The sequence below is a fragment of the Sturnus vulgaris genome, chromosome 28 (assembly GCF_052056855.1).
Source record: "Sturnus vulgaris isolate bStuVul1 chromosome 28, bStuVul1.hap1, whole genome shotgun sequence".
In the NCBI taxonomy this organism is placed as follows: domain Eukaryota; kingdom Metazoa; phylum Chordata; class Aves; order Passeriformes; family Sturnidae; genus Sturnus; species Sturnus vulgaris.
The window spans coordinates 6,056,349-6,076,158 of NC_142270.1; the positions used below are offsets into that span (position 1 = coordinate 6,056,349).

A 19,810-nucleotide genomic window follows, 5' to 3' on the forward strand; every position below is an offset into this window, starting at 1 on the left:
CTGTCCAAGCAATACACCCACGCAGAAGGAAAGGCAGTTCTGTTCCTGCATTCAGTACACAAGACAATTGTCAGATCTATAAAATCCTTTCAACCTTCCCACTTTCTTCAAAGAGGACAATGTGATGATATTCATGGACTCCTCAGGAAGCAGGAACTGTTCCAGTAAGCATTTTCACTACATACTTCACTTTTATTAGGACTTTAGTAGTCAATAAACTCAGAACATTTGCAGTAACAAGGTTTTCAAGAAACACAGATATTAAAAGTTCTGAATTAAATAAAATTAATGGCTAAACCCCATGTTTAAAGCAGCCCTCCAGGCCAATAGTGTTTTCTAAGGAAAATCAGGAGAGTTGGGACCTGACCTACACCTCGATACAAGGTCACCAATGCACCGGGCACTGCCAGTCAGCTGCTGAGGGGTTAAAACACAGCTCATGCTCTGGAGGTGCAGAGTGCTCTCCCCCAGAGCCTCGCTGCTGGCTGTCCCCGCCCTGCCCTGCCCACTGCACCTTTTTAATGCTCCTCTTGGTGCGCAGCCCCCAGCCGCGGCGCTCGGTTTTGATGATCTCGGCGTCGGGGTAGAGCCTCTTGGTGAAGCACTGGTTCTGGCAGCGCTCCCCGGCCGGGCACACCTGCGGGTGGCACTCGTACTGCAGCATCCTGTTGAGGCACTCGGACTCCAGCCCGCAGGGATTCTCGTCCGAGGGTTTGCAGTTACAGCGCGGGATCTCTGACAGGTCGGCCACCTGGATCTGAACCTTCCCGATCACCTTGTTGGACTGGGAACAAAGGGGGAGAGCAAAGGATGAACACAATGCACTGCAAACAAGAGTCAACAACTGACCTGAAAAGGCAAAGAAAAAACTGTTTTATCCTGTGCTTTACTGTACTGTAGAATACAACAGGAGATTAGTGAATAGAACAGCAGAATGATTCACATTCATTTCTTTGGGCCTGCACTGCTGAACACCTTGGTGTAAGTACATAACTCAGAATCACAGAACAGTGTGGGTTGGACTGTCCAGTCCCAACCCCTGCCATGGGCAAGGAGATCTTCCACTACACCAGGCTGCTCTGATCCCCCTCCAACCCATCCTTGAACACTGCCAGGGAGTGGGCAGCCACACCTTCTCTAGGCATCCTTACTCATGCACAACATAACTTCCTCACACACAGAATAAAAATAATAAAGAAAGATGCCAACTCACTTTAATGTGTTTATAGGGCGGAGGTTTCCTTGAATTCCTTTCAATTTCCAATGCCTCTTTGCTTTCTCTTTGTGCTTTCAGTTCCTGGAAACGCTTTGCTGCTTCTTCAAGTGCTGTGCAAGGAATTCAGAATAGAAAGCAATCAGCCCCAGCTGCTGCTAATCAAATATATACATGTACATGTATCTATTTAAATATTTTTTTAAAGACTAGGAACAGAACTCTATTAACAACAAGACAAACTAAAAATTAGTTACTGAAATTTATAATGAATTTATCATCAGGTACTTTCAGCAGGTACCAAGATACTGAACAACGATCCCATGCAGCAGAGCCCAAGATCCATTTTAACATTTCCCCGTTTGTGGAATCACTGAACTGGCCCACAACAACACACAATGAGTAGGCACTTAAACACATTTTTATCTGCAGTCAAGGGATCAACACAATGCTTGGATTTCACGTGAACACAGAACACTAGTCACATAATATTCCCATGCAGGTTAAGTGGTGATGGAGACACAAACACGTGGAATTTTTGTCATAAACCACTATAAACTTTGTTTGATTTTACCTTTCTTGAAGGTCTTGTTAATACTAGTTTGCCCCTCAGCAAAGCTTTTATCTCCTTCAACATAAGGGAAAACTCTGCCCTGGTGTACCCAATAGTAGTCATGTGAACCAAAGAAAAATACTGGGAAGTCCCCGATATCATGTTTGAGGCCCTGTATGTTGAGAGGCACAGACCTGGGATTGCAGATCTCTGCTGGCCACCACCTGCAGAGTAGGGGAGAAAAGAAGAATGTAAGTTCCCTGAACCAGAGCTTCCCTAATGGGATTGAGAATTAAAGCCAGTTTTCCTTTCTTAAGGAAATGAATTTCATCCCTCACACAGCCAAGGCTCCTGCTGGCAATGCCTGGGAAGCTCCATGCAAAACACAAGCAATGTTCTTACTCCAAATTCTGGAAAAGCCTTCTAAGAATATCCATGGCCTGAGAGTGGGTTTCCAGGATCACCTGTAAACACCTGTACTGCTGCAGCTGACTAAAGCAAACTGCAGCAAGGACAGCTGGGCTCTGCCAGCCCCTGCTTTCCCCCATCCTGATCAGCTCAGCAGAGCAAAGGTGTGGGATTGCCCTCTGCTGCAACCCAGAGTCCATCGCTGCCCGGGAGAAGCAGCAGCGTTGCATCTAAGGGTGACATCCATGCCTGACCCCAGCAGAGCAATTTCTGCATTTCTACCTCTCGTTCACCATGACTGAGCTGCTTTATCTTCCTGCAATTCCAGAGTACATTAAAACACCCAAAGCCTTAGAAGCCCCAAAAGGTGAACTTGCCTGTAATTCCCAAGCTTGACCCAAACGATCTGCTTGTACCGCAGCTTCTTGCCAGCTTTACAGTCATTGCAATTCCAGCATCCCTCAGGCATTTCTATGCTGAGACACTCGGGGTGGAAGGAAGCTGGGCAGGACTCACAGCACAACAGTTTGCCACCTTGAAACAAAGAAGCCCTGCTTGGTTTGTAGAAGTCAGGATTTGCTCCCCCCGTGCACAGCAATTGACATTCATTTTAAATCATCCACTTCAGATTCCCACTGCCCCACAGAAAAATGGCAAAGGAAAGGGATCAAGTCAAACATAGCAATGTTGGTTAAAAAGGACTGTGCAGTGCTTAATCTAAGCTAGGACTCAGCTGCATCACACAAAAAAGCAGCTGAGGACTCAAGCACGAGGCGAGCTGGCAGGAGGAGCAGCACTCCCAAGGGAAGCACTGCAGCTGGGAACAGCTTTTAGTGCTTTGGGGATGGCCAAAGCAACCAAAACCTCCAGGTCTTTAAAGAATCCTTTTCAATCAACATTGCTCTGACTGAATCCCCAATCATTAGTGAGCACCAACCCCACAGCCTATAGGTTGATCAATACTTTTCTGCTGCAAGGACAGGAAAAAGCAATGTGATAAGTGTGTTTATTCCACAGAAGGTTTACCAGGATGAGCCCAGTACATAAAGCAGAATGAGACACGTGTGAGTTGTCCCCATCCCGAGAATTCCTGGTGCACAGAGGGAACCTCAGCACTGGGGTTCACAAGAATTTCTGAAGTTTACACTAATTTGGGCAAAAGTTATTTTGGAGGATGTGTTACGTGTGGAGAGCCACAGCACATCTCTAAGCCACCCTCAGCAAAGCAGCTCATGTAAGAGGACTTGATCCATTACACACACTGTAATATTTTATACATGTAGGTATATAAAAATACATATATATACATATAAGAATGTATATATATTTTTAAATTAACAAGTTTTTGTCTCACAGATGGAAAATCTGAGACAGACTTGAGAGTATTCAAATCAATTTTCAATCACAGTATAAAAAGATGTGTGAATAGTCACTTTCAAACCTTTATCAGAAAATCTTGTCCACCTATAGACTTCCCAAAATATCATTGCATTAATTGATTATTGCATGTTACAAGGAGCATTCCTTAAACAATTCAGTTGCATGACCAGCACTGTATTTCCTCTGCTAAAACCAGTAAAATCCAGTCATATGGATCCTCCAGAGCTCCCAAACCCATAGTGAAAATTTTCAAGTATTTTTTGCAAATGTAATTTCAGAGGAAATACAGACAAATTACTGAAACATTATCCAAGATGAGAAAATGCCAAGAGATGCAAAAATCAAACACAATCAAACACGAAACTGTCAATGCTAAGCAAGAAAAAAACCCAACATTACTCTCGGGATGCATTAGGCAGATATGGCTCAAGCTAAGCACAGGGCTCAAAATAATTCTTGTTTCCAGGAATTACAGGACTACTGCAAGCCACTGATCCCACAAGGCTCCAAGTGACCTAACTTGGGCTGGGCAATGGGGCACCGGCTCTGAACGCTCCCGGGGAACCAAAGCTCTGTGGGGAACGAAACATCACAGCTGAGCATTGCACACACACAGCACGACTGCCCTGGCAGGGATCTGGGGAGCCCCGGCCCCCCCAGCTGCAGGAAAAGACCCAGGACGGGGCCAGAGCCTGGCTGGGGCAAGGAGCCATCCTGGGGCAGGGGACAGGCACAGGGCACTGCTGTCCCATGCTGGAGGTGGCACACGAGGCTCAGTGGGGACACACACGGGCCAAAGCTCGCTGCCCTCCTGCTCTGGCACCCTCCAGAAGGACACAGCACCCACCCTGGCCCAGCCCCAAACGCCCTCTCTCCTCTCAGGACCTGCACAAGATCAGCACCACACCCCCCTCTGCTTCCAATCCATTTAAGAAGTGCTTTTACATCATCCAGGTAAATACTGAACTGCAACAATATCGAGATCCATGTCCTCCTCTTCACATTGCTCTGCAAACAGCTCCCTGAACCTGGAACAGCCCAGGCCAGGTACAGAGTGACCAAACCTCTTCCAAGGAGAATTTAGTGACAGCAATTATTTTAAGCCCTTTTATAATTAAAAAAAAAAAAAAAAAAGAAAAAATCGCCAACAACATGAACACAGGCTCACAAAAACCATGAGTGAAGGTCACTGAAAGCAGTCAGTGTGGGGACAAGCAGACATTTCTCCGTTGATTTAGAGAGAAAAAATAGAAAAAGCGAAAGTAAATTAAAGAGAAAGAAACTATTTTGGTTACCTTTCTCACATTTCTTTTTGGAAGCTGACGAAGGAGGAGGAATCATAGGTAATTTCATCAACTCAGCACGATTTGACTCATTCAGTAGGTAGTGGGACTTATAGGCATAGGAACTGAACAGGGGGTCTGAATGGTCCTGCACTACCAGCCCTATACGAAACAAACAGAAAGAGATGAGTTGCAATGAAACTACCCATGATTCCATGAAGGAAAAATCAAATAAACCCCATGAACACCTCTAATGCGTTATGTGGGAATGAAAAAAGGATAAAATGAAGAAAAAGGAAAGTCTGACAAAGTTTCTGCTCTAGCACAGAGGTTGTGCTGGAGAGACTCAAACTTAACTGGAAAATCTTGCAATGAAATAAGCTGCTTCTGAGTGGAATTTCAATTGGTTCTTCACCCTTCATTTGTGCATTTGTTGACTAGCACAAGAAAAGCAACAAAGCTTGAATCTGTGGGAACCCCTCTCCTTCCCACAGGACAAAAGGAGTGATGGTCACTGCAGCAGGGCCGTGCTCTGTCTGAGCTGGGGCTACAGACAGAACAGATGTTGGGAATGAGAGCTCACCATCCCACTCCCTACAAATCCATCCCTGAGATCTCGCCTACAGAAGTGTTTTGTCTCTGTAACTGCGCTGGAAAGCAAGGAGCAGGTCAGTGCTCTGCAAGGCACCAAGGGGGAAGCACAGATGGAGGTTCTGCCCTAGGCTGTGCTGGTGAAGCTCCCCCACCCAGCCCTCCCAGGGCTGCTCCAGAACAGTCCAGCACTCAGTTCCCTACAGAACCCCTTCCAGACCTCTGCAGTTCTCAGTCCTGCAGCAAGAAGAGCTTTTCCTCTTTACCCCAAAGAGCCAGGCAGCCCAGCTGAGAGCCCAGAGCTGCAGAGCAGAAGCCTTGGCCAGTAACTCACAGAAGAGCAGAGCAACTGAGCCCCAAAGAAACAGCAAAGATGAGGTACCAAGAGAGCCCCCAACTCCTCCCCAGAGGGACACAGAGCTGAGGGCTGGAGAGAAGCTTTTGGTGGTGCCTAAAACACTGCTGTAAGAAGACTGGGGTCAGCCCATCCGGACACTGGGAGGATTCCTAAAACAAGGGGACCTACACATGCAAGGAGAGCTGTAACATGCAGACTGCAGAGTGGTGAAGAAGAAGTCTTTAAATATCTTGCATTTCAAGTACCTCACTGTAAGCAAGTTTGTATATTTTATAGATTGCCTCTCATCTACATTTCCCACTTCACTGCATCTAAATACAAAGTCTCTGCTTGTGATAGTGACTAACACTGATTAAATCACCATTCTCACAGAGATAGCCAAGGGTTTCCAAAGCACTCAGTTCCCCATTTCTTTCTGAGCAGGTGGCTCAGTGCTCAGCCCCAGGTACTGTCCTCAGCACTCTGGCTCCTGATTCCAGCCAGGCTGATGGACACAAGCCCCACAAGAATGTCCTACACGAACAAGTACAGAGTTGCTCTAAGACACAGAGAATTCAGGCAGTGGCAATGGTTTGTAACTGTTCAAGTTCTCTTATTTAAGATCTGGGGAATGCACAGGACAGGGAATTCCATCTGCCAGGGCTCAAGAGGTTATTTAGATTGCCAGGAGAAAACACAGACTTGTGCAGTTTAATCTCTGATGGAGCCAGATTCAGGTATAAAGAGAATTACTAAACAAATGTAAAGTGGAAGAAAAAAAAAAGCATGAAAAATTCCTTCTGTATTCCTTATCATTCTGAGATGTGTAATTACTACTCTGCTCTTGCAAAGTCAAGCCAAACGAAACTTCCACCTGAATGAACACAACTGAAAACAAGTAACTTCAAGATCCAGCTGACTTTCATTTCCCTGTTAGTGACTCTCAAAACTGCTGCAGAGAACACATCCAATATACACTGCTGGCATTCTGTAGAAGGTACATATTAATATTATTCCAATGCCTAAGAATAATGGTGCTTTTGAATCTGGAGACCAAAGGAACTGCTGCACTGACATTTTTTTAAGCTGCTCTCTAGCAGAACCCTGGTGACTGAAGAACCATAAAAGTAACAAGTGGGGAAAAAAGTTAAAAATTAAAAAAAAAAAAAAGAACTTTTGACACATGGAAAAGCCCAGCATGAAACCTGCTCATACAGTACTGCTAAAGGTTTTCTTTCAAAGTTCTCAAATGTGATGGCAGTTACAAATTGAGTTTTTCTAGTTCATAAGTAAATTCCACCTTTTAGCCTTAAACAGTTTTAAGTTTGTAGCAGTGAAAGAATTCCCTTCTGCTTATTACAGTGATTAACAACACAGCAGTCATTCTCAGCATGAAAAGGCTGGAATGGGGGAATTGGGATTTGCTTTTCCCTACTGGCAGAACAAGTTGGCCTGAGGGCCTGTTGCTGCTTCTGGCTGTCAAATGTTATGGACCAACACAGCGAGTGGAATCTCATGAGAACTGCTGACCAAAATAAAATAAAATTAAATTAGATAGAAAATCCCATTTAACCCCAGCAGGCCCTAAGGGAGGAGTTCCTCATGAAACACTACTTTTATCACTAAACTGCACAAGTGACAACAGAACTATAAAACAGGGAAAAACCGAGCGTCTCACCTCTTGCACAAACGAAACAAAAGCCTACATTTACAGCTGATGAGGAGTGAGTCCTTTTGGAATGGTTACTACAGATGAGGATGTGGGATGACACAAACAAGCTTCCTGCAGCGATGCAGCCGTCTCCAGAGTGATAGGCCACGGGGCAGCGCAGACATCTCGCCATGCGACCTGCGACACAACACAGCACTCAACACCACTGAGGGCAACCAGGGCTGGGCTCAGGACTGCCTGGATTCCCCACAGGTAAGGGCAGGTCTATTCCAATGGCAGTACTGGGTAAAACAAAGAAACAGCTACATCTTTTTTCTAAAGGAAGTTTTGCAAATATTATCCCCTAACTTTAAAATTAAGAAAAACTTCTATCATTCTAGAGTGTGTTTGCTTGGTTTAAACACTTTGGTTCGTTTCTAAAAGGATCTTTTTCCTTGAAAAATAATTGCTCACAAGGCCACTACAAACTGTCTTTAAAACTCAACATTCCTTGGCCTCGTACTATGAACCCTTGGCTTCCATCAAACCCGGCACCAGGAGCTGACCAGGTGTGTGGCTCCAGATCCAGGTACACTGCACAGGGTCTGCCTGCTTCCCACCCATGAGCTATTTCAGCTGATGACCTCACTCCTGCCTGCTGCGTTACTGACAGTGGAGCCAGTGGGTGCAGCGCTGCTGTGCTGCTGCTGGGCCTCCCCCTGCTCGGAGCAGCTGTCCTCACCCTTGCTGGCCTTGTGCATGTCCTTGTCCATGGAGCAGGCCGTGCAGCAGTGCTGGGGGCAGCGGAAGCCGCGGGACTCGAACAGGGCCGTGGCAAACTTGCGCACACAGGACTCGTGGTAGAACTTGCCACACGTGCTGACAGAGCAGCGCTTCACGTCCTTGCCAGGGAGCTTGCAGGAAAAGCACGTGTGCTCTCCTTGGGAGAGAAGGAATAAGGAACCCCCGCTGTAAAAGCCAGCTCTGACACACAGATACTGTCCCAACAAATTCTGAAGCCAACAGACCGTGAGCAATACAGGATCCTCCCTGTCCCACAGGCTGGGTGGTTGCTGTGATCTACAGTAACACCGGAGTAGCTGCTCACATAAAAATCTCATTTCAAGTAAAACCTTAAGCAGCTCATTACTTTTTTTTTCTGACGAGGCACTTGCCAAATGGAAAATGAGGATCTGGTCTCAGAGGTTAAAAAAGCCTGGGAATAACCCAAGCTTAGTCACAAACCCTAGAAAAGCACCACCTTGGTTTGCTCTGACCAGAATGTGGCTCCTGAGCAAAGGGGGAAATCCCTCCCAGTTTTCCAGGCACAGAACACACTCACCGTTCTTGCACTCGGTGCAGATGAACTTTTCCTCAGGCACAGCCTTCAGGCCCAGACACTCCAGGTGGAACATGCTGCAGCACTCCCCCTCGCAGGCCAGCAGAGACTCGCCAGAGCTCTCACAGATCTGCAACAGGCACAGAGCTCAGCAGGGAGCCCTGACAGGCCAGGGACTGCCTGGAATTGCTTCACAGTCAGGGTAAGGCAGGAGAACTGAACCTGGCAAGTCTCAGGCCAAGGACAACCCCAGCACTCCCTGCAGCTTGCTCTGGGGTAACAGTGTGAGCCAGGACAGAGACAGGAGAGGCACTACACTGCACTCTTCCATTTCTCAGGGAACAAGCTGCTCTTGTTCTTCAGGTCCTTTACTACTGACCACGGAACTGGACAGAAGATCCCAGGATTTTTTTTCAAAATACCAAAAAGTTCTCACTCTCTCTCCTATCCTAACCAGCTGGAATCTTTAAATGGAGCAGAAAATGGCATCTACTTTTTCTACTGATTCTGGCAGGTATGGCTTAGACACCACCTTCCAGCTGCTGAGCTTTCTGGCCTGTAGAAGGGCTTAGGCATTATTCAATATGAATAATTTCCAGAGGATAAAAAGTCCTAAAATCCTGGATATTTTATCTGAGAGGTCGAATTAAGAGAACTAACAGAAATAGGAGATACATGTTTAGTATCCATCACTTCCCAGTATCACCAGTTACCTGACAAACAGTGTCTTTTCTACTTGTTCCAGTTCCTCTCCTGGATAAGCTGGAGTCCACCGACTGCACATCCGAGGCATCAGCATCAGCAGTGGCTGAGGGGCTGTCTGAGCGCTTCCCAAAACTGCCCTACAAACAGCAAAAACCCACAGCACTCAAACCACACCATTCCAAAGGACAGCCACACTGGGGACAGTATCTGTCACTGTTGACCAAAAGAGCATTTGGTAGGGCAAGAGACACAAAGGTTCTGGAAAGGTGCTGAACTTCACTGGGATGACACAAGTGCTAAACACCATAAAGAGCTCTCTTACTTTTCCAGACACTCCTTGGAGTTACACCACATACAGCAGCATCTCCCAATTCCCAAGAATTTCAAACCTTCCACAGAGCAAACCATGATCTAAACCAATGCTTTGTCAGACAAAGTAATAGGAAAATTTGTAAGTAAACACTATTTTCATAACAAAGCAATGGAGGGGATTAGAAGGAAACAGATTATGCTTTACGTTTTCAGATAATAAAATACGAAAATAGTGTTCACATATTTAGCAATAATCAACTAAAAAGCCTCTTGTACACTTGATCAGGTCCCTGTGAGAACCAACACACCTTTACCTGTAAATCATTGAGTCCTCTGGAATCAGAGTCAGATGTGTCCCTGTAGGCTGAGCTGGTCAGTTCCATGTCTGTGGAGGCACGACTTCTCTTCTTTAAGGGTTTACAGGAGTCTGAAATCTCACTGGCACCTTAACACAACATGCTAAAATTAGTTTAATATATGTTCTCAACTTTTTGCTTCAACTTAATAAAGGAAAGAAAGACGAGACCTTGGATTCCATTATCTGCCTTAATTTTCAGTTTGCAATTTTGTTACTAGTTGTATTCTCCCTGAAAATTAACTGAAAACCAGCTTAGGCAGAGCTTTTGACAACTTTAACGTAGTGAGACAGTAGAAGAAGGCAACAAACTGTCTTTAAGGGAGGATAAATCCTTAGGAGATTTTCTCTTCATCATCCATCTTTTTAACTTTGGCTAAGCAGAAACTTTTAAGAAATGCCCAGGACTTAAGGACTTACAGCACATGAACAAATCATCCTTCCCCCAGCAGTGCACAAGGACCAGAAGCCCAAACACAGCCCATACCCAGCGAAGTGGAGCTCAGCCCCCCAGAGAACCATCACTGCAGCTCACATGGGACAAAGCTGCTGCCCAAGGGCCATGAGCCACCAAGCTCAGGCGAGTTCCTTTTCTCCTGTCACTCACCTTTCTGCAGCCCCGTCTTCACTGCTGCCAGTGGGACAGCTTCAACCTGTTTGAAAGGAAAATGCACAGTTAACACCACAGGAAAGTTTCTCCCTAGTACCAAAAAGCAAACAGGTCAGTTCAAGGGGTTAGAACTCAGGTGGGAGCTGCCATCCCCTCCTCAGCCCGAGCCTCCGTGTCCCGCTGGATCCACTCCTGCCTAGGCTGGTGCCCGCAGCCATGGCAGCCACGGGCCACGGGCCAGGTCACTAGCCAGGTCCCTTCTGTCTCCCCTGGGCCATGAAGGTGACAGGAGCGCTGTGTCCGTGTCCAGCAGGCAGCACCGGGGCTTTGGGCAGCCACCCCGATGCTGTGCAAAGCCCACACGTGCGTGAGCGCAGTTCCCCTGGCAGGGCTGGCACTGGGCTAGTGAGACACAGCGCGGGGCCACTCCCAGCAGCGCTCCCCGGAGCTCCTGCAGCCCCTCCTCCCGTCTAGAGCTCTGCACGGGCCCGCCCGGTGCCGAGGTGCAGGGCTCTACACACTGGGACTCCAGGGCACGTCACCACACAAAGGCACAACTTTACAACCTTGCAAAAGCACCTCCAGTCCTTGACCCTACGGAGAAGTTTAGGAACTGTTCTGCCAACATACATGGAAGATGTGGGAATTTGGTGACTGGATAATATCTACAGAAGAAAGCTGTTGCCTAAAATCCTGTTTTCAAGGTTAAGAATTACAAGTTATTTCTTTACAATGTGGTTACATATCCATGGAGAAACACATTTAGTAAATATTTAAGGATTATTCTATAATTTTTTTAAAAAATATTTTATTTTGTTGTACAATAGGTAAAAACATACAGTAGAAGGATTTGTATAGGATACATTTTGTAATACAAATATAAAATCTAAACAATCACTTTTATTTCTCCACTAGTCACTGTAACAGTAGCATCAACATTTTGTTTTTCCCATTAATTGTACTCGTTCCAGTTATAATTTTATACCAAGTTGTTGCAGACTAACTGGGGAATCAAGAAAACTTGACTTTGGGTAACAAATATTGTTGCATAATTGTAAGAAGTTAGTAAGTTTTCTTTTTTAAAATTTAACTTAATACATTCAAGGTTTAGCGCATTACAGTGCCCCTGGGTTTCACTTTAGTCAGATACTTCTCCTGAGAAAAGCACTTTAATTAATGTCCACAGACTGACTCAGCCAGGTAAGAGAAGCACATGAAGCCACCTGGCAGCCATGAAGTTCATCTTGTTGGTTCTTATACCTTTGTTAGATTAAGAAACCTTTACAAACACAAACCAACTCTTTTCAAAGGGGGAGGCTGCAACAGCTCGTGCCAAGAGGCTCCACAGACCACAGCAGGTGTCACACACCCAACACTTAAACTGCTTTAAAGTTTCAGCAAGAAACTGCCCCGAGCTGGAGCACTCCTCTGCTGCACAGCAGTGCAGAAATGCTGCAGCATCAAAGGAAAAATAAGGGAAAAAATCCCAAAAAGCAACGGAGTTCACTTTCAGTCTCTGAAGTGAAGGAAGTGCAAAACAAAGCGCAAAGGGCAAAGAATAAATTAAAGAGATAAAAATATTTTTTCCCCTTCCCATATAAATCTTTATCCTGACTGTCGCTCTTTAAAAATTCTCACTGGGAAAAGCTAAACTATGAAACTTTTATATAAAATTCTCAGCTTTCAGGCAGAGGCCCCTTGAAGAGGGAAAAATCAACCATGCAAGGAGAAGAACCAACAACTTTGACAAACTTGTTAAAAGTGTATGCAGGTTTTAATATTTCTGTCCATCCACTGCACTCTCCTACTCATTTCCACGCAGAAGTTTTTTATCATTAAATTTTTTTAAAGCAACAACATTTGTCTATCTGACATCCAGATTAAAGGAATGCCCTGTACACGTTAGAAGTATTTCATGAAAAAAATGGTATATCCCAGAACTGTTTTGCTGATGTCTGCCAACATGAAAGTCTGACTATTCATCTTTAAGTGAAATCATTCTTGAAGTCCATTTTCAGAAGTGGTCAAATTTAATCACTCTAACTTCATTTGAAAAACAAAACCTCAACACAAACCAGCAGCTAAATCAAGAGCCAAAGGAAGGAACCTGGTGGCAATTCCATCCAAGAGAAATCACTGAAACAAACCCATTTTGCTCAGAACAGAAATCTCAAAGGAAACATGGCAGGTTCATTGGGAGTCATCCATCACTGCGTTCCCACTTCCATAGCCTGACTGATACTGAGAAGATGCCAGTAGCAGAGTCACAGCAATGGCATTGACAGGGGGATTTCATGGAGGATAGTCCAAACCGAAACCCGATGGGGAAAAATGGAGAAAAATAAAAAGGCACCAATATAAGCCACAACATTTATGAATACGATATATTTTAACTCTCTACATGGAGGAAGCCAACCTGCTCCTTTTTGATCTTCTTCTTTGGCACAACTTCAGTGGATTTCTCAGACTCGGAGCGGGTTCGAATCGATCTTCTCTGTTGCTTCTTTTCTACAGAACCTGAAGAAGGAAAAAGGTTTCCATTACATGATTCCTTGCATTTCTGAGGTACACCAAGATGTGCAACACCAAATCAAGAGGTAAAGGAACGAAACCAAGACTCTGTCCTCTTTTGAATGTTTTATTTTTAAATTCAGTTCCAAGCTATTGACCAGCTGGTGCTGAGGCTGCAGACACATATTCTGATTGCAGAGACAGATCAGCTTCAGAAAACACACACAAGTAACAGAGTGGAACAAAAGGCTGGAATTCAGCTTAGGGCAAGCAGATTTCCATGATCCATAACACACCTCTCAGGCACAGTCTTCACTTGGGTAATTTTGAACCAAACAGTCCATCTTTGGTGTTTTGGGAAGGTGGCCACAACAAACTCCTTGAACAAAAACAAACTAGAAATTTCAGACGCAAAGCACAGCTCCAGGATTTCCCCCAAAATGCCAGATCTGTGCCCCCCTCTGTGGGGTGATGGCTCTGCCACATAACTACAGCCAGCCCCACCCTGCACCACCTGCAGCCACACCAGACCTCAGTGCTCACCTGAAGGTTTTGAGGTGAAGAAAAACTCAGCACAAACAGAAGCATCAACCACGATGTGTTACCGTCATTATTGAATGTGAAAAACAGGTTTTTAAAAGTATTACCAGAGAAAACAAACTCAGATTAATGGAGGTTATTGTGATATTTCAACAGATGAAGAGGGAGCTATACTGGGTTTTTTCCAAGTAAGGCTGGCAAAGTCAAAAAGGCCTTTCTGTGCTCCAGCACCTCCCAGCCAGGCACATGGAGAAGCACGGACACGACACTCAACACCACGGGCAGCTGCTGAACAAGCACACACTTGGAGCTGACACAAAACTGGCACCTGAGGATTTACAATGAGCTGCTGGGAAGCTTCACCTAAAGAGGACACAACCAGGAAATACTTTGTTTTCTTCCAAGCAAAACTGCAAACTCCTGGGAGCTGACTGCACTGTTAGGAGCTAAACCTGCCTGGTCTTGTCAGAAGATCAAGTCTCTAGAGACACACACGGGCTTGAATCAGACTGAAAGACAGCCTTGCAAAAGGACTTCAGAGAAAAAAATGAAAACTCCTCTTGATCCATTGGATGAACATTGTTCCTATGGCTGCATAGATTGGGAATGTCTCAGTAACTAAACTATCCAGCTGGAAAAGTTATCATGTTACAATAACTGGATTTCTGAGGGGAAAAAATTGGTATTCTTCAAGGGAAGAAACTTTTAGAGCATATTAATTAATGAATAATAGCAATTAGTTATTAATAATTTAGAAATTAATGAGTCAGATCAACATCTATCATGTCCATCCACATGTAACTTCTGGTTCCAATAGGCCCCATCCCTTGAGGAACTCCCACATCAGAGCTGGGGAACATCTTTTGTCACTTTGCTGTGTGACCAAAATCCCCTGAAGCAGCTTCAGGTAAATTTGAGCAGGTGTGACCAACAGTTACTTTAACCAAGAATGGATTTTCTCTCTGTGCTGCCTCACTGAAGCCAAGGAGATAAGACCAAGCCCTGGACCAGAGAATTCCAGAACCAGAGTGTCTAATGCTGACCACTGCAACGGGCACTTTCTCCTCTTCCTGCTCTCCAAGGATCCAGCCAGCACCTTCACAATGCTCCCATCCCATCTTCAGGTAAATTTTCATCCAAAGTTTCAGGACAGAAGCTGGACCAGCCCTTCACCTCGCTGGAGGTAAATCCTACTTCAGTGTCTGCAGGCCAGAGGCACCAGGGATCCTCAGGGCTGCTCTTTCAGTAGCAGATTTCAAGTAAGAAAATTCTCTTTCCAGCATTATTGAATTCTGTGTCTCTAACTGCAGGTTATCAGTAAGGACTCCCAGAGCCAGCCAGGGAAATACTTTACCGTAAGGGATTCTGAAGTTCCGCTGACCTTACATTTGAAAAAAGGACTTGGCAGTTATGTTCCACAAGAGGGGACCAATAACTGGACTTTGGAAATGGCTTTGAGGGACTGGAGTGTGCACTGCAGGTGAGCTCAGGCCCTTACTGGGTGTTAGCAGGTGGAGTGTTACGTATCCAAAAGGCCTAAGGAAACGAAAAAAGAGAGGCTCAGAATTCTCACCCCTGCATCTGAGGAGCCTCAGGGAAGCTGAAGCCTTTAGATCCCAGGTGAGAGAAGCAGAATGATGGCCTCTCCTGCTGCAAGGCAATTCAGGTAACCACAACAACCACAGCTGGAAAGAACCACCACGGTCAACAGCAGGGGAATCCCCAGTCACAGCAGGAAATCCAGAATTCCTGGCCCGTGTGCTCCACGTCCCAAATGCTCCATAAAGCAGCAGATCAAATAACTCTGCCTGAAACCATCACAGACAGAACCTGAAGTGTGTTTGCAGAGGACTCATGGCTGCTGACCACTGAGATTCTGACTCTGGTTCTCACCTATTTCATGGTTGGAAAGGGCGAAATCATCAAATAGATGGATAGTTACAGCAGAAGTGACACCTGGCAACATTATGAGATGCAAATAGCTCATTCAAGGTTTCCCCATTTCAGGCCCAAGTTCCATTATTTGCTTCAGTGGTTCTTCTCCCTCAGACCTGGTATTTCAAAACTCACTGCTTTATGATGTGCCCCCTGAGATGGCTTCAGCAGGCAAGCACTACCTCATTTGGTTGATGGAATTAGATGAAGCAGTTTTTTAAAACTCCCTGTTCTTCAACAGGTCATGCAAAAACTCAACCACAAAGCCCGGGGGGCCTCCATCCTGAATCAGACATTCCCTACTGAAATGTGCCACTGCCTGACTCTTCTGCTTTCATGACAGCTCTTGTATTTTACATTTGGGGCCAAAAGCAATGGCAATGCCCTGCTAACACACATCCCCTGGGTTGTCTTCTGAACCAGCTTGCCATTGTTCTGCATAGGACATCATCCCTTGAATACACTGACTCGGGCTGTAAGGTCAGAGGCCAAGCCACCAATCCCACCCCACAGCCATGCTGTGTATGTTGGCTCACATGTGTAACATTAGCCATGCTCATTACAGTTATTATTAAACAGAAAGATGTTAATCATTTTTAAGTAATAAGAAAATGCTGGGTTTGGTATTTGAATTGTCATGCTGAGGGCTCAGGCTCAGACCAGGACTGCAGTTTCCCTACCTGCTAGCCCAGAAGTTGTCTCAGGAGAGGAAGCATTTTGCACCACTGCTTTTTCACTTCTCTGTGCTGATGAAGAATTGAGCTTCTCTTGTCCTTTGACGCTTATTTCTGTTTTGTTACCAACTCCCTTGAAAAGAAAAAAGGAAAAGATTGTCTTCCCCTGTTATAAAGGTGTGCTGCTACCAGGTAACAGACCTGCCCCTGAATCTCAGAACAGAAACAACCAGTGCTCTCCATCCCAACAACACGCTCAGAATTAATCTACTACAGAGCTGCTTCCCTGCAGAGCTTTCCACCCTCTCAATCTCCCCTTACACATAAGGAAAAAATAATTCCAGTGACTTTTCTAAACATTACCTTCTCTACAGGGCTTAGGATGAAATAAACACTCTCCAGGTAGAGAGGCAGAAGAAGGAGGCAGAGAAATAGTCCTAAGCCTTTTCCTTACACTGACTGTGGGAAGCTGCTGTGCACCTGAAGGAAGCTCAGAGGCAGAACTCAATTTAAAAGTCTGTTACACAAAATACTTTTTAGTACATTACTAACAGTTTTGTCATCTGTTTCCCACAAAACCACTGATTTTATCAATAATTTTTGGATTATTTCAACTAGGAAGCTGAAGTTAAACAGCTTTAATATTTTTAATGTTATGAACAAAAATATGGCCATCTTCAGGGAGCTGCTCTGCCACCAGCAAAACAGTTACTGCCAGAGCTGCACTGCCAGTGGGGCTCAGTGCACTGAAAGATTCTATTGTCACGTCTGTCTGGTAATCTCTCCAGTGAAAGGAACAAGGATGGTGAAAGCTTGGTGGACACAGTTCAACTCCCCAGTAAGGCAGGCTCGGGATAACTCAGGAGCAAAAGAGGGGTCACTGCACCAAGCACGTACCTTGGTGGAATAAACAAATTGATCGATGAGTTTTCCATCCCCAGCAGCATTCTGAAGGGCAAAAACCTGTTCAATTTTAACAACCGGAGACATGTTACACTTTTGCAGATCCAGGTTGTGCATGGTTATTGAAGCTGGTAGGGACTTCCTGGCTGCAGCTGTTTTCCAGGCGATCTTCACGGGCGGTGCCTCCTCCTCCTCGCCGCTGGGCTGCCTGCGCTGGCCCTGCCTGCGTGCCTCGGCGTGGGAGGGTGACGAGCCCGGCCCTGGCGCCGTCCCCGTCCCTGTCCCCGCGCTGCCGTGCTCCGGCTGCGTGTTCGGCGCTGCCTTCGGCCGCCGGTTCTTCTTGGCCTCCGATTTGGAGGCTGCAGTCTTTTTGGCTTTGGCCAAAGCCTCCTCTGGCTCTTGGTCCACGTAAATGAAGGTGTACTGTTCTATCCTCTCCTCCCGGGTCATCTTCAGCGCCTTCTCGGCGTGGGCAATGCCGATGTCCCACTGCGCTCGCTCCCTCTGCGGCCGCGGCTTGCGAATCTTAAGGGACAGGACAAGCACTTGGTTACACTCAAGATTTTGCCACTACAGCACTTAAACACAATCCTGAGGGTCTCTGCATCTCTCAGGCAGCAGACTGCAGCCTGCTCTCCATTTACAGGGTATTTCTGACACTGAATGTGGACACCGAGTTCCCTGCCAGTGAGATGCAGCCAGTCCTTCTCAGGGCAAAGCTCTGAAGAGTTCCAGAGCTGCCCTGGAACACGTCCCTTACAGAGGTGATCCCCCAGTGCCCCCTGTACCTTCTGCTTCTCAGAGTGGTTGCTGGCTTGCTTGGCTGCCTCAGCCAGTAACTGCTCGTACTGTTTGTGCCCTTGGTACTCCCGGACGCGCTTCTCGTGCACCCAGGCTCGCTCTGGCTGGTTGCTGAAGAACTGCACGTGGTATTCCCGGGCACCTGCAAGGGCAAACTCCAGTCAGCAGCTGTACCAACACTGCTCTGCCTGCTCAGCTCATGCTTTCCTCCTCCCCAGTGCTTCATTCCTGCAAGTGGAGGCACCTGGCCAAGTGCAGAAATACAAGAGGCCAGATCCAGAACAGTTTAAGATGGAAGCTCAGGACACCCTGCCCACACTGAACACTCTCACGCTGGCTTGAGAAAAGCACAAACACCTGTGCACAAGCCCATTCCCACAGTGCCACCTGCACAGTACCACGTACGAGTTCTGTGCTAGTTCAGCACACACAGAGCAGAATTTATCCCACAAAGGCAGTTCAGAATGAAGGTATTTTTAATAAAGAACAGCTACAGACCCTGACGCTCTGGCAAAGAGCTTCCTCCCTTACCTCTTGTGTTAATTTTGGTATGCACGTCAAGCTGTGGATCACAGGACACCATGCAAGGCCACCAGGGGTACGTCCCCACCTTGGACCAAACCAGATCCCCAACCTGGAACTTGACGTCGTGGGTGACCTGTGCTGGAAGGGACGGCACGAGCGGCTGCACCTGCAAAGGAAACACCAGATTAAAGCCACGGGAGAGGATTTACAGCACGGGGAGATGCACACACCATCCACTGGGACCTGTTGTTGTTGTTCTCTCAGCCATCCCTGAGGTTTGGTAATCCAAGATGACAAAAACATTTCTTAGAAACGTGAAAGGAGCTGCACACGGCTCGGATTTACGTAACAGCATCACTGACAAACTGAGACACAAAAGAGCAACTGCCAACCCTCCCAAAAACAATTCTGCTTCCTAAGCTGATTAGAAATACTGCTTTTAGGATAAAATAAAGCAATAAATCCAGTAAAATAAGAGATGCATGGATGCAGTAATGAGAGCAGTAAGAGTTTAAAAGAAATGACAACTGATGTATCAGACAAATTCAAGACTCAATGGAAGAAACAGTCCAAAAATAGTGACATTCTCCAAGTTCCAAGAGTGTTAATTGGTGCAGGTACTAACCGGGGCTTCCTCCAGTACTGCATCTTCTCTTGGTCTCTCAGAGAGTGTGCTAAGCCTCTCGTTTGGTCTCTAAGAAATGGGTAACAATGAAGAGAAAAAAGGAAAACAAACACAAACAAGGTAAGGGGGCAGTGAAACAACAAAGATAATAGAGAAACCAGGCAGAAAAAAATAATTCACAGAGAGAAAGGCAACCACGAACCCAGAAAACAGGAATATAACTATTCCACGTACCCAATTAACATAGTAACATCACAATAAAGAAATACCTGGTTTCCCCTGCACCATTTACATTACTATCACACCTGAATATAAGGATGTTCTCCTGTAACAGGTAACAGAAGAACACACATTCAGAAACAGCAAATTCAAAGAACTTTCCACCTAAAATAACACACAACTTCCAAAAACCAGAGAAGCCCATGTGAGGATAACCATAGTGATGTGAGTCTCACTGTACACCAATTATTTGCAAGAACTGCAGTACATAAATTATGCCAAATATACAACATGATAATTGTAAAATCCATGTTAAATTGCATAGAGCTGACAGATATAT

At 45.8% G+C, this 19,810-nt stretch overlaps 1 protein-coding gene across 5 annotated transcripts in view; it reads right to left on the reverse strand.

Annotated features, from left to right (window-relative positions):
• NSD3 (nuclear receptor binding SET domain protein 3) overlaps nucleotides 1-19,810 on the reverse strand; it is a 35,882-nt gene that overhangs the window by 7,377 nt on the left and 8,695 nt on the right. For 3 of the 5 annotated variants that reach the window (XR_015808694.1, XM_014890817.2, XM_088180085.1), the window contains exons 3-19: nucleotides 19,252-19,320; nucleotides 18,633-18,792; nucleotides 18,089-18,243; nucleotides 17,295-17,825; nucleotides 16,404-16,530; nucleotides 13,154-13,254; nucleotides 10,735-10,780; nucleotides 10,087-10,217; nucleotides 9,469-9,597; nucleotides 8,759-8,885; nucleotides 8,159-8,356; nucleotides 7,444-7,614; nucleotides 4,850-4,999; nucleotides 2,552-2,708; nucleotides 1,788-1,990; nucleotides 1,214-1,326; nucleotides 515-784 (exon numbers count right to left, since the gene is read on the reverse strand). Coding sequence is in view for 4 of the 5 variants with exons in the window: in XM_014890817.2 (XP_014746303.2) it covers nucleotides 515-784; nucleotides 1,214-1,326; nucleotides 1,788-1,990; nucleotides 2,552-2,708; nucleotides 4,850-4,999; nucleotides 7,444-7,614; nucleotides 8,159-8,356; nucleotides 8,759-8,885; nucleotides 9,469-9,597; nucleotides 10,087-10,217; nucleotides 10,735-10,780; nucleotides 13,154-13,254; nucleotides 16,404-16,530; nucleotides 17,295-17,825; nucleotides 18,089-18,243; nucleotides 18,633-18,792; nucleotides 19,252-19,320 (2,838 nt within the window). In the remaining variant the exon portion in view is untranslated. The remainder of the gene's footprint in view (nucleotides 1-514; nucleotides 785-1,213; nucleotides 1,327-1,787; nucleotides 1,991-2,551; nucleotides 2,709-4,849; nucleotides 5,000-7,443; nucleotides 7,615-8,158; nucleotides 8,357-8,758; nucleotides 8,886-9,468; nucleotides 9,598-10,086; nucleotides 10,218-10,734; nucleotides 10,781-13,153; nucleotides 13,255-16,403; nucleotides 16,531-17,294; nucleotides 17,826-18,088; nucleotides 18,244-18,632; nucleotides 18,793-19,251; nucleotides 19,321-19,810) is intronic. The other 2 variants (XM_014890818.2, XM_088180086.1) reach the window with 2 other exon arrangements.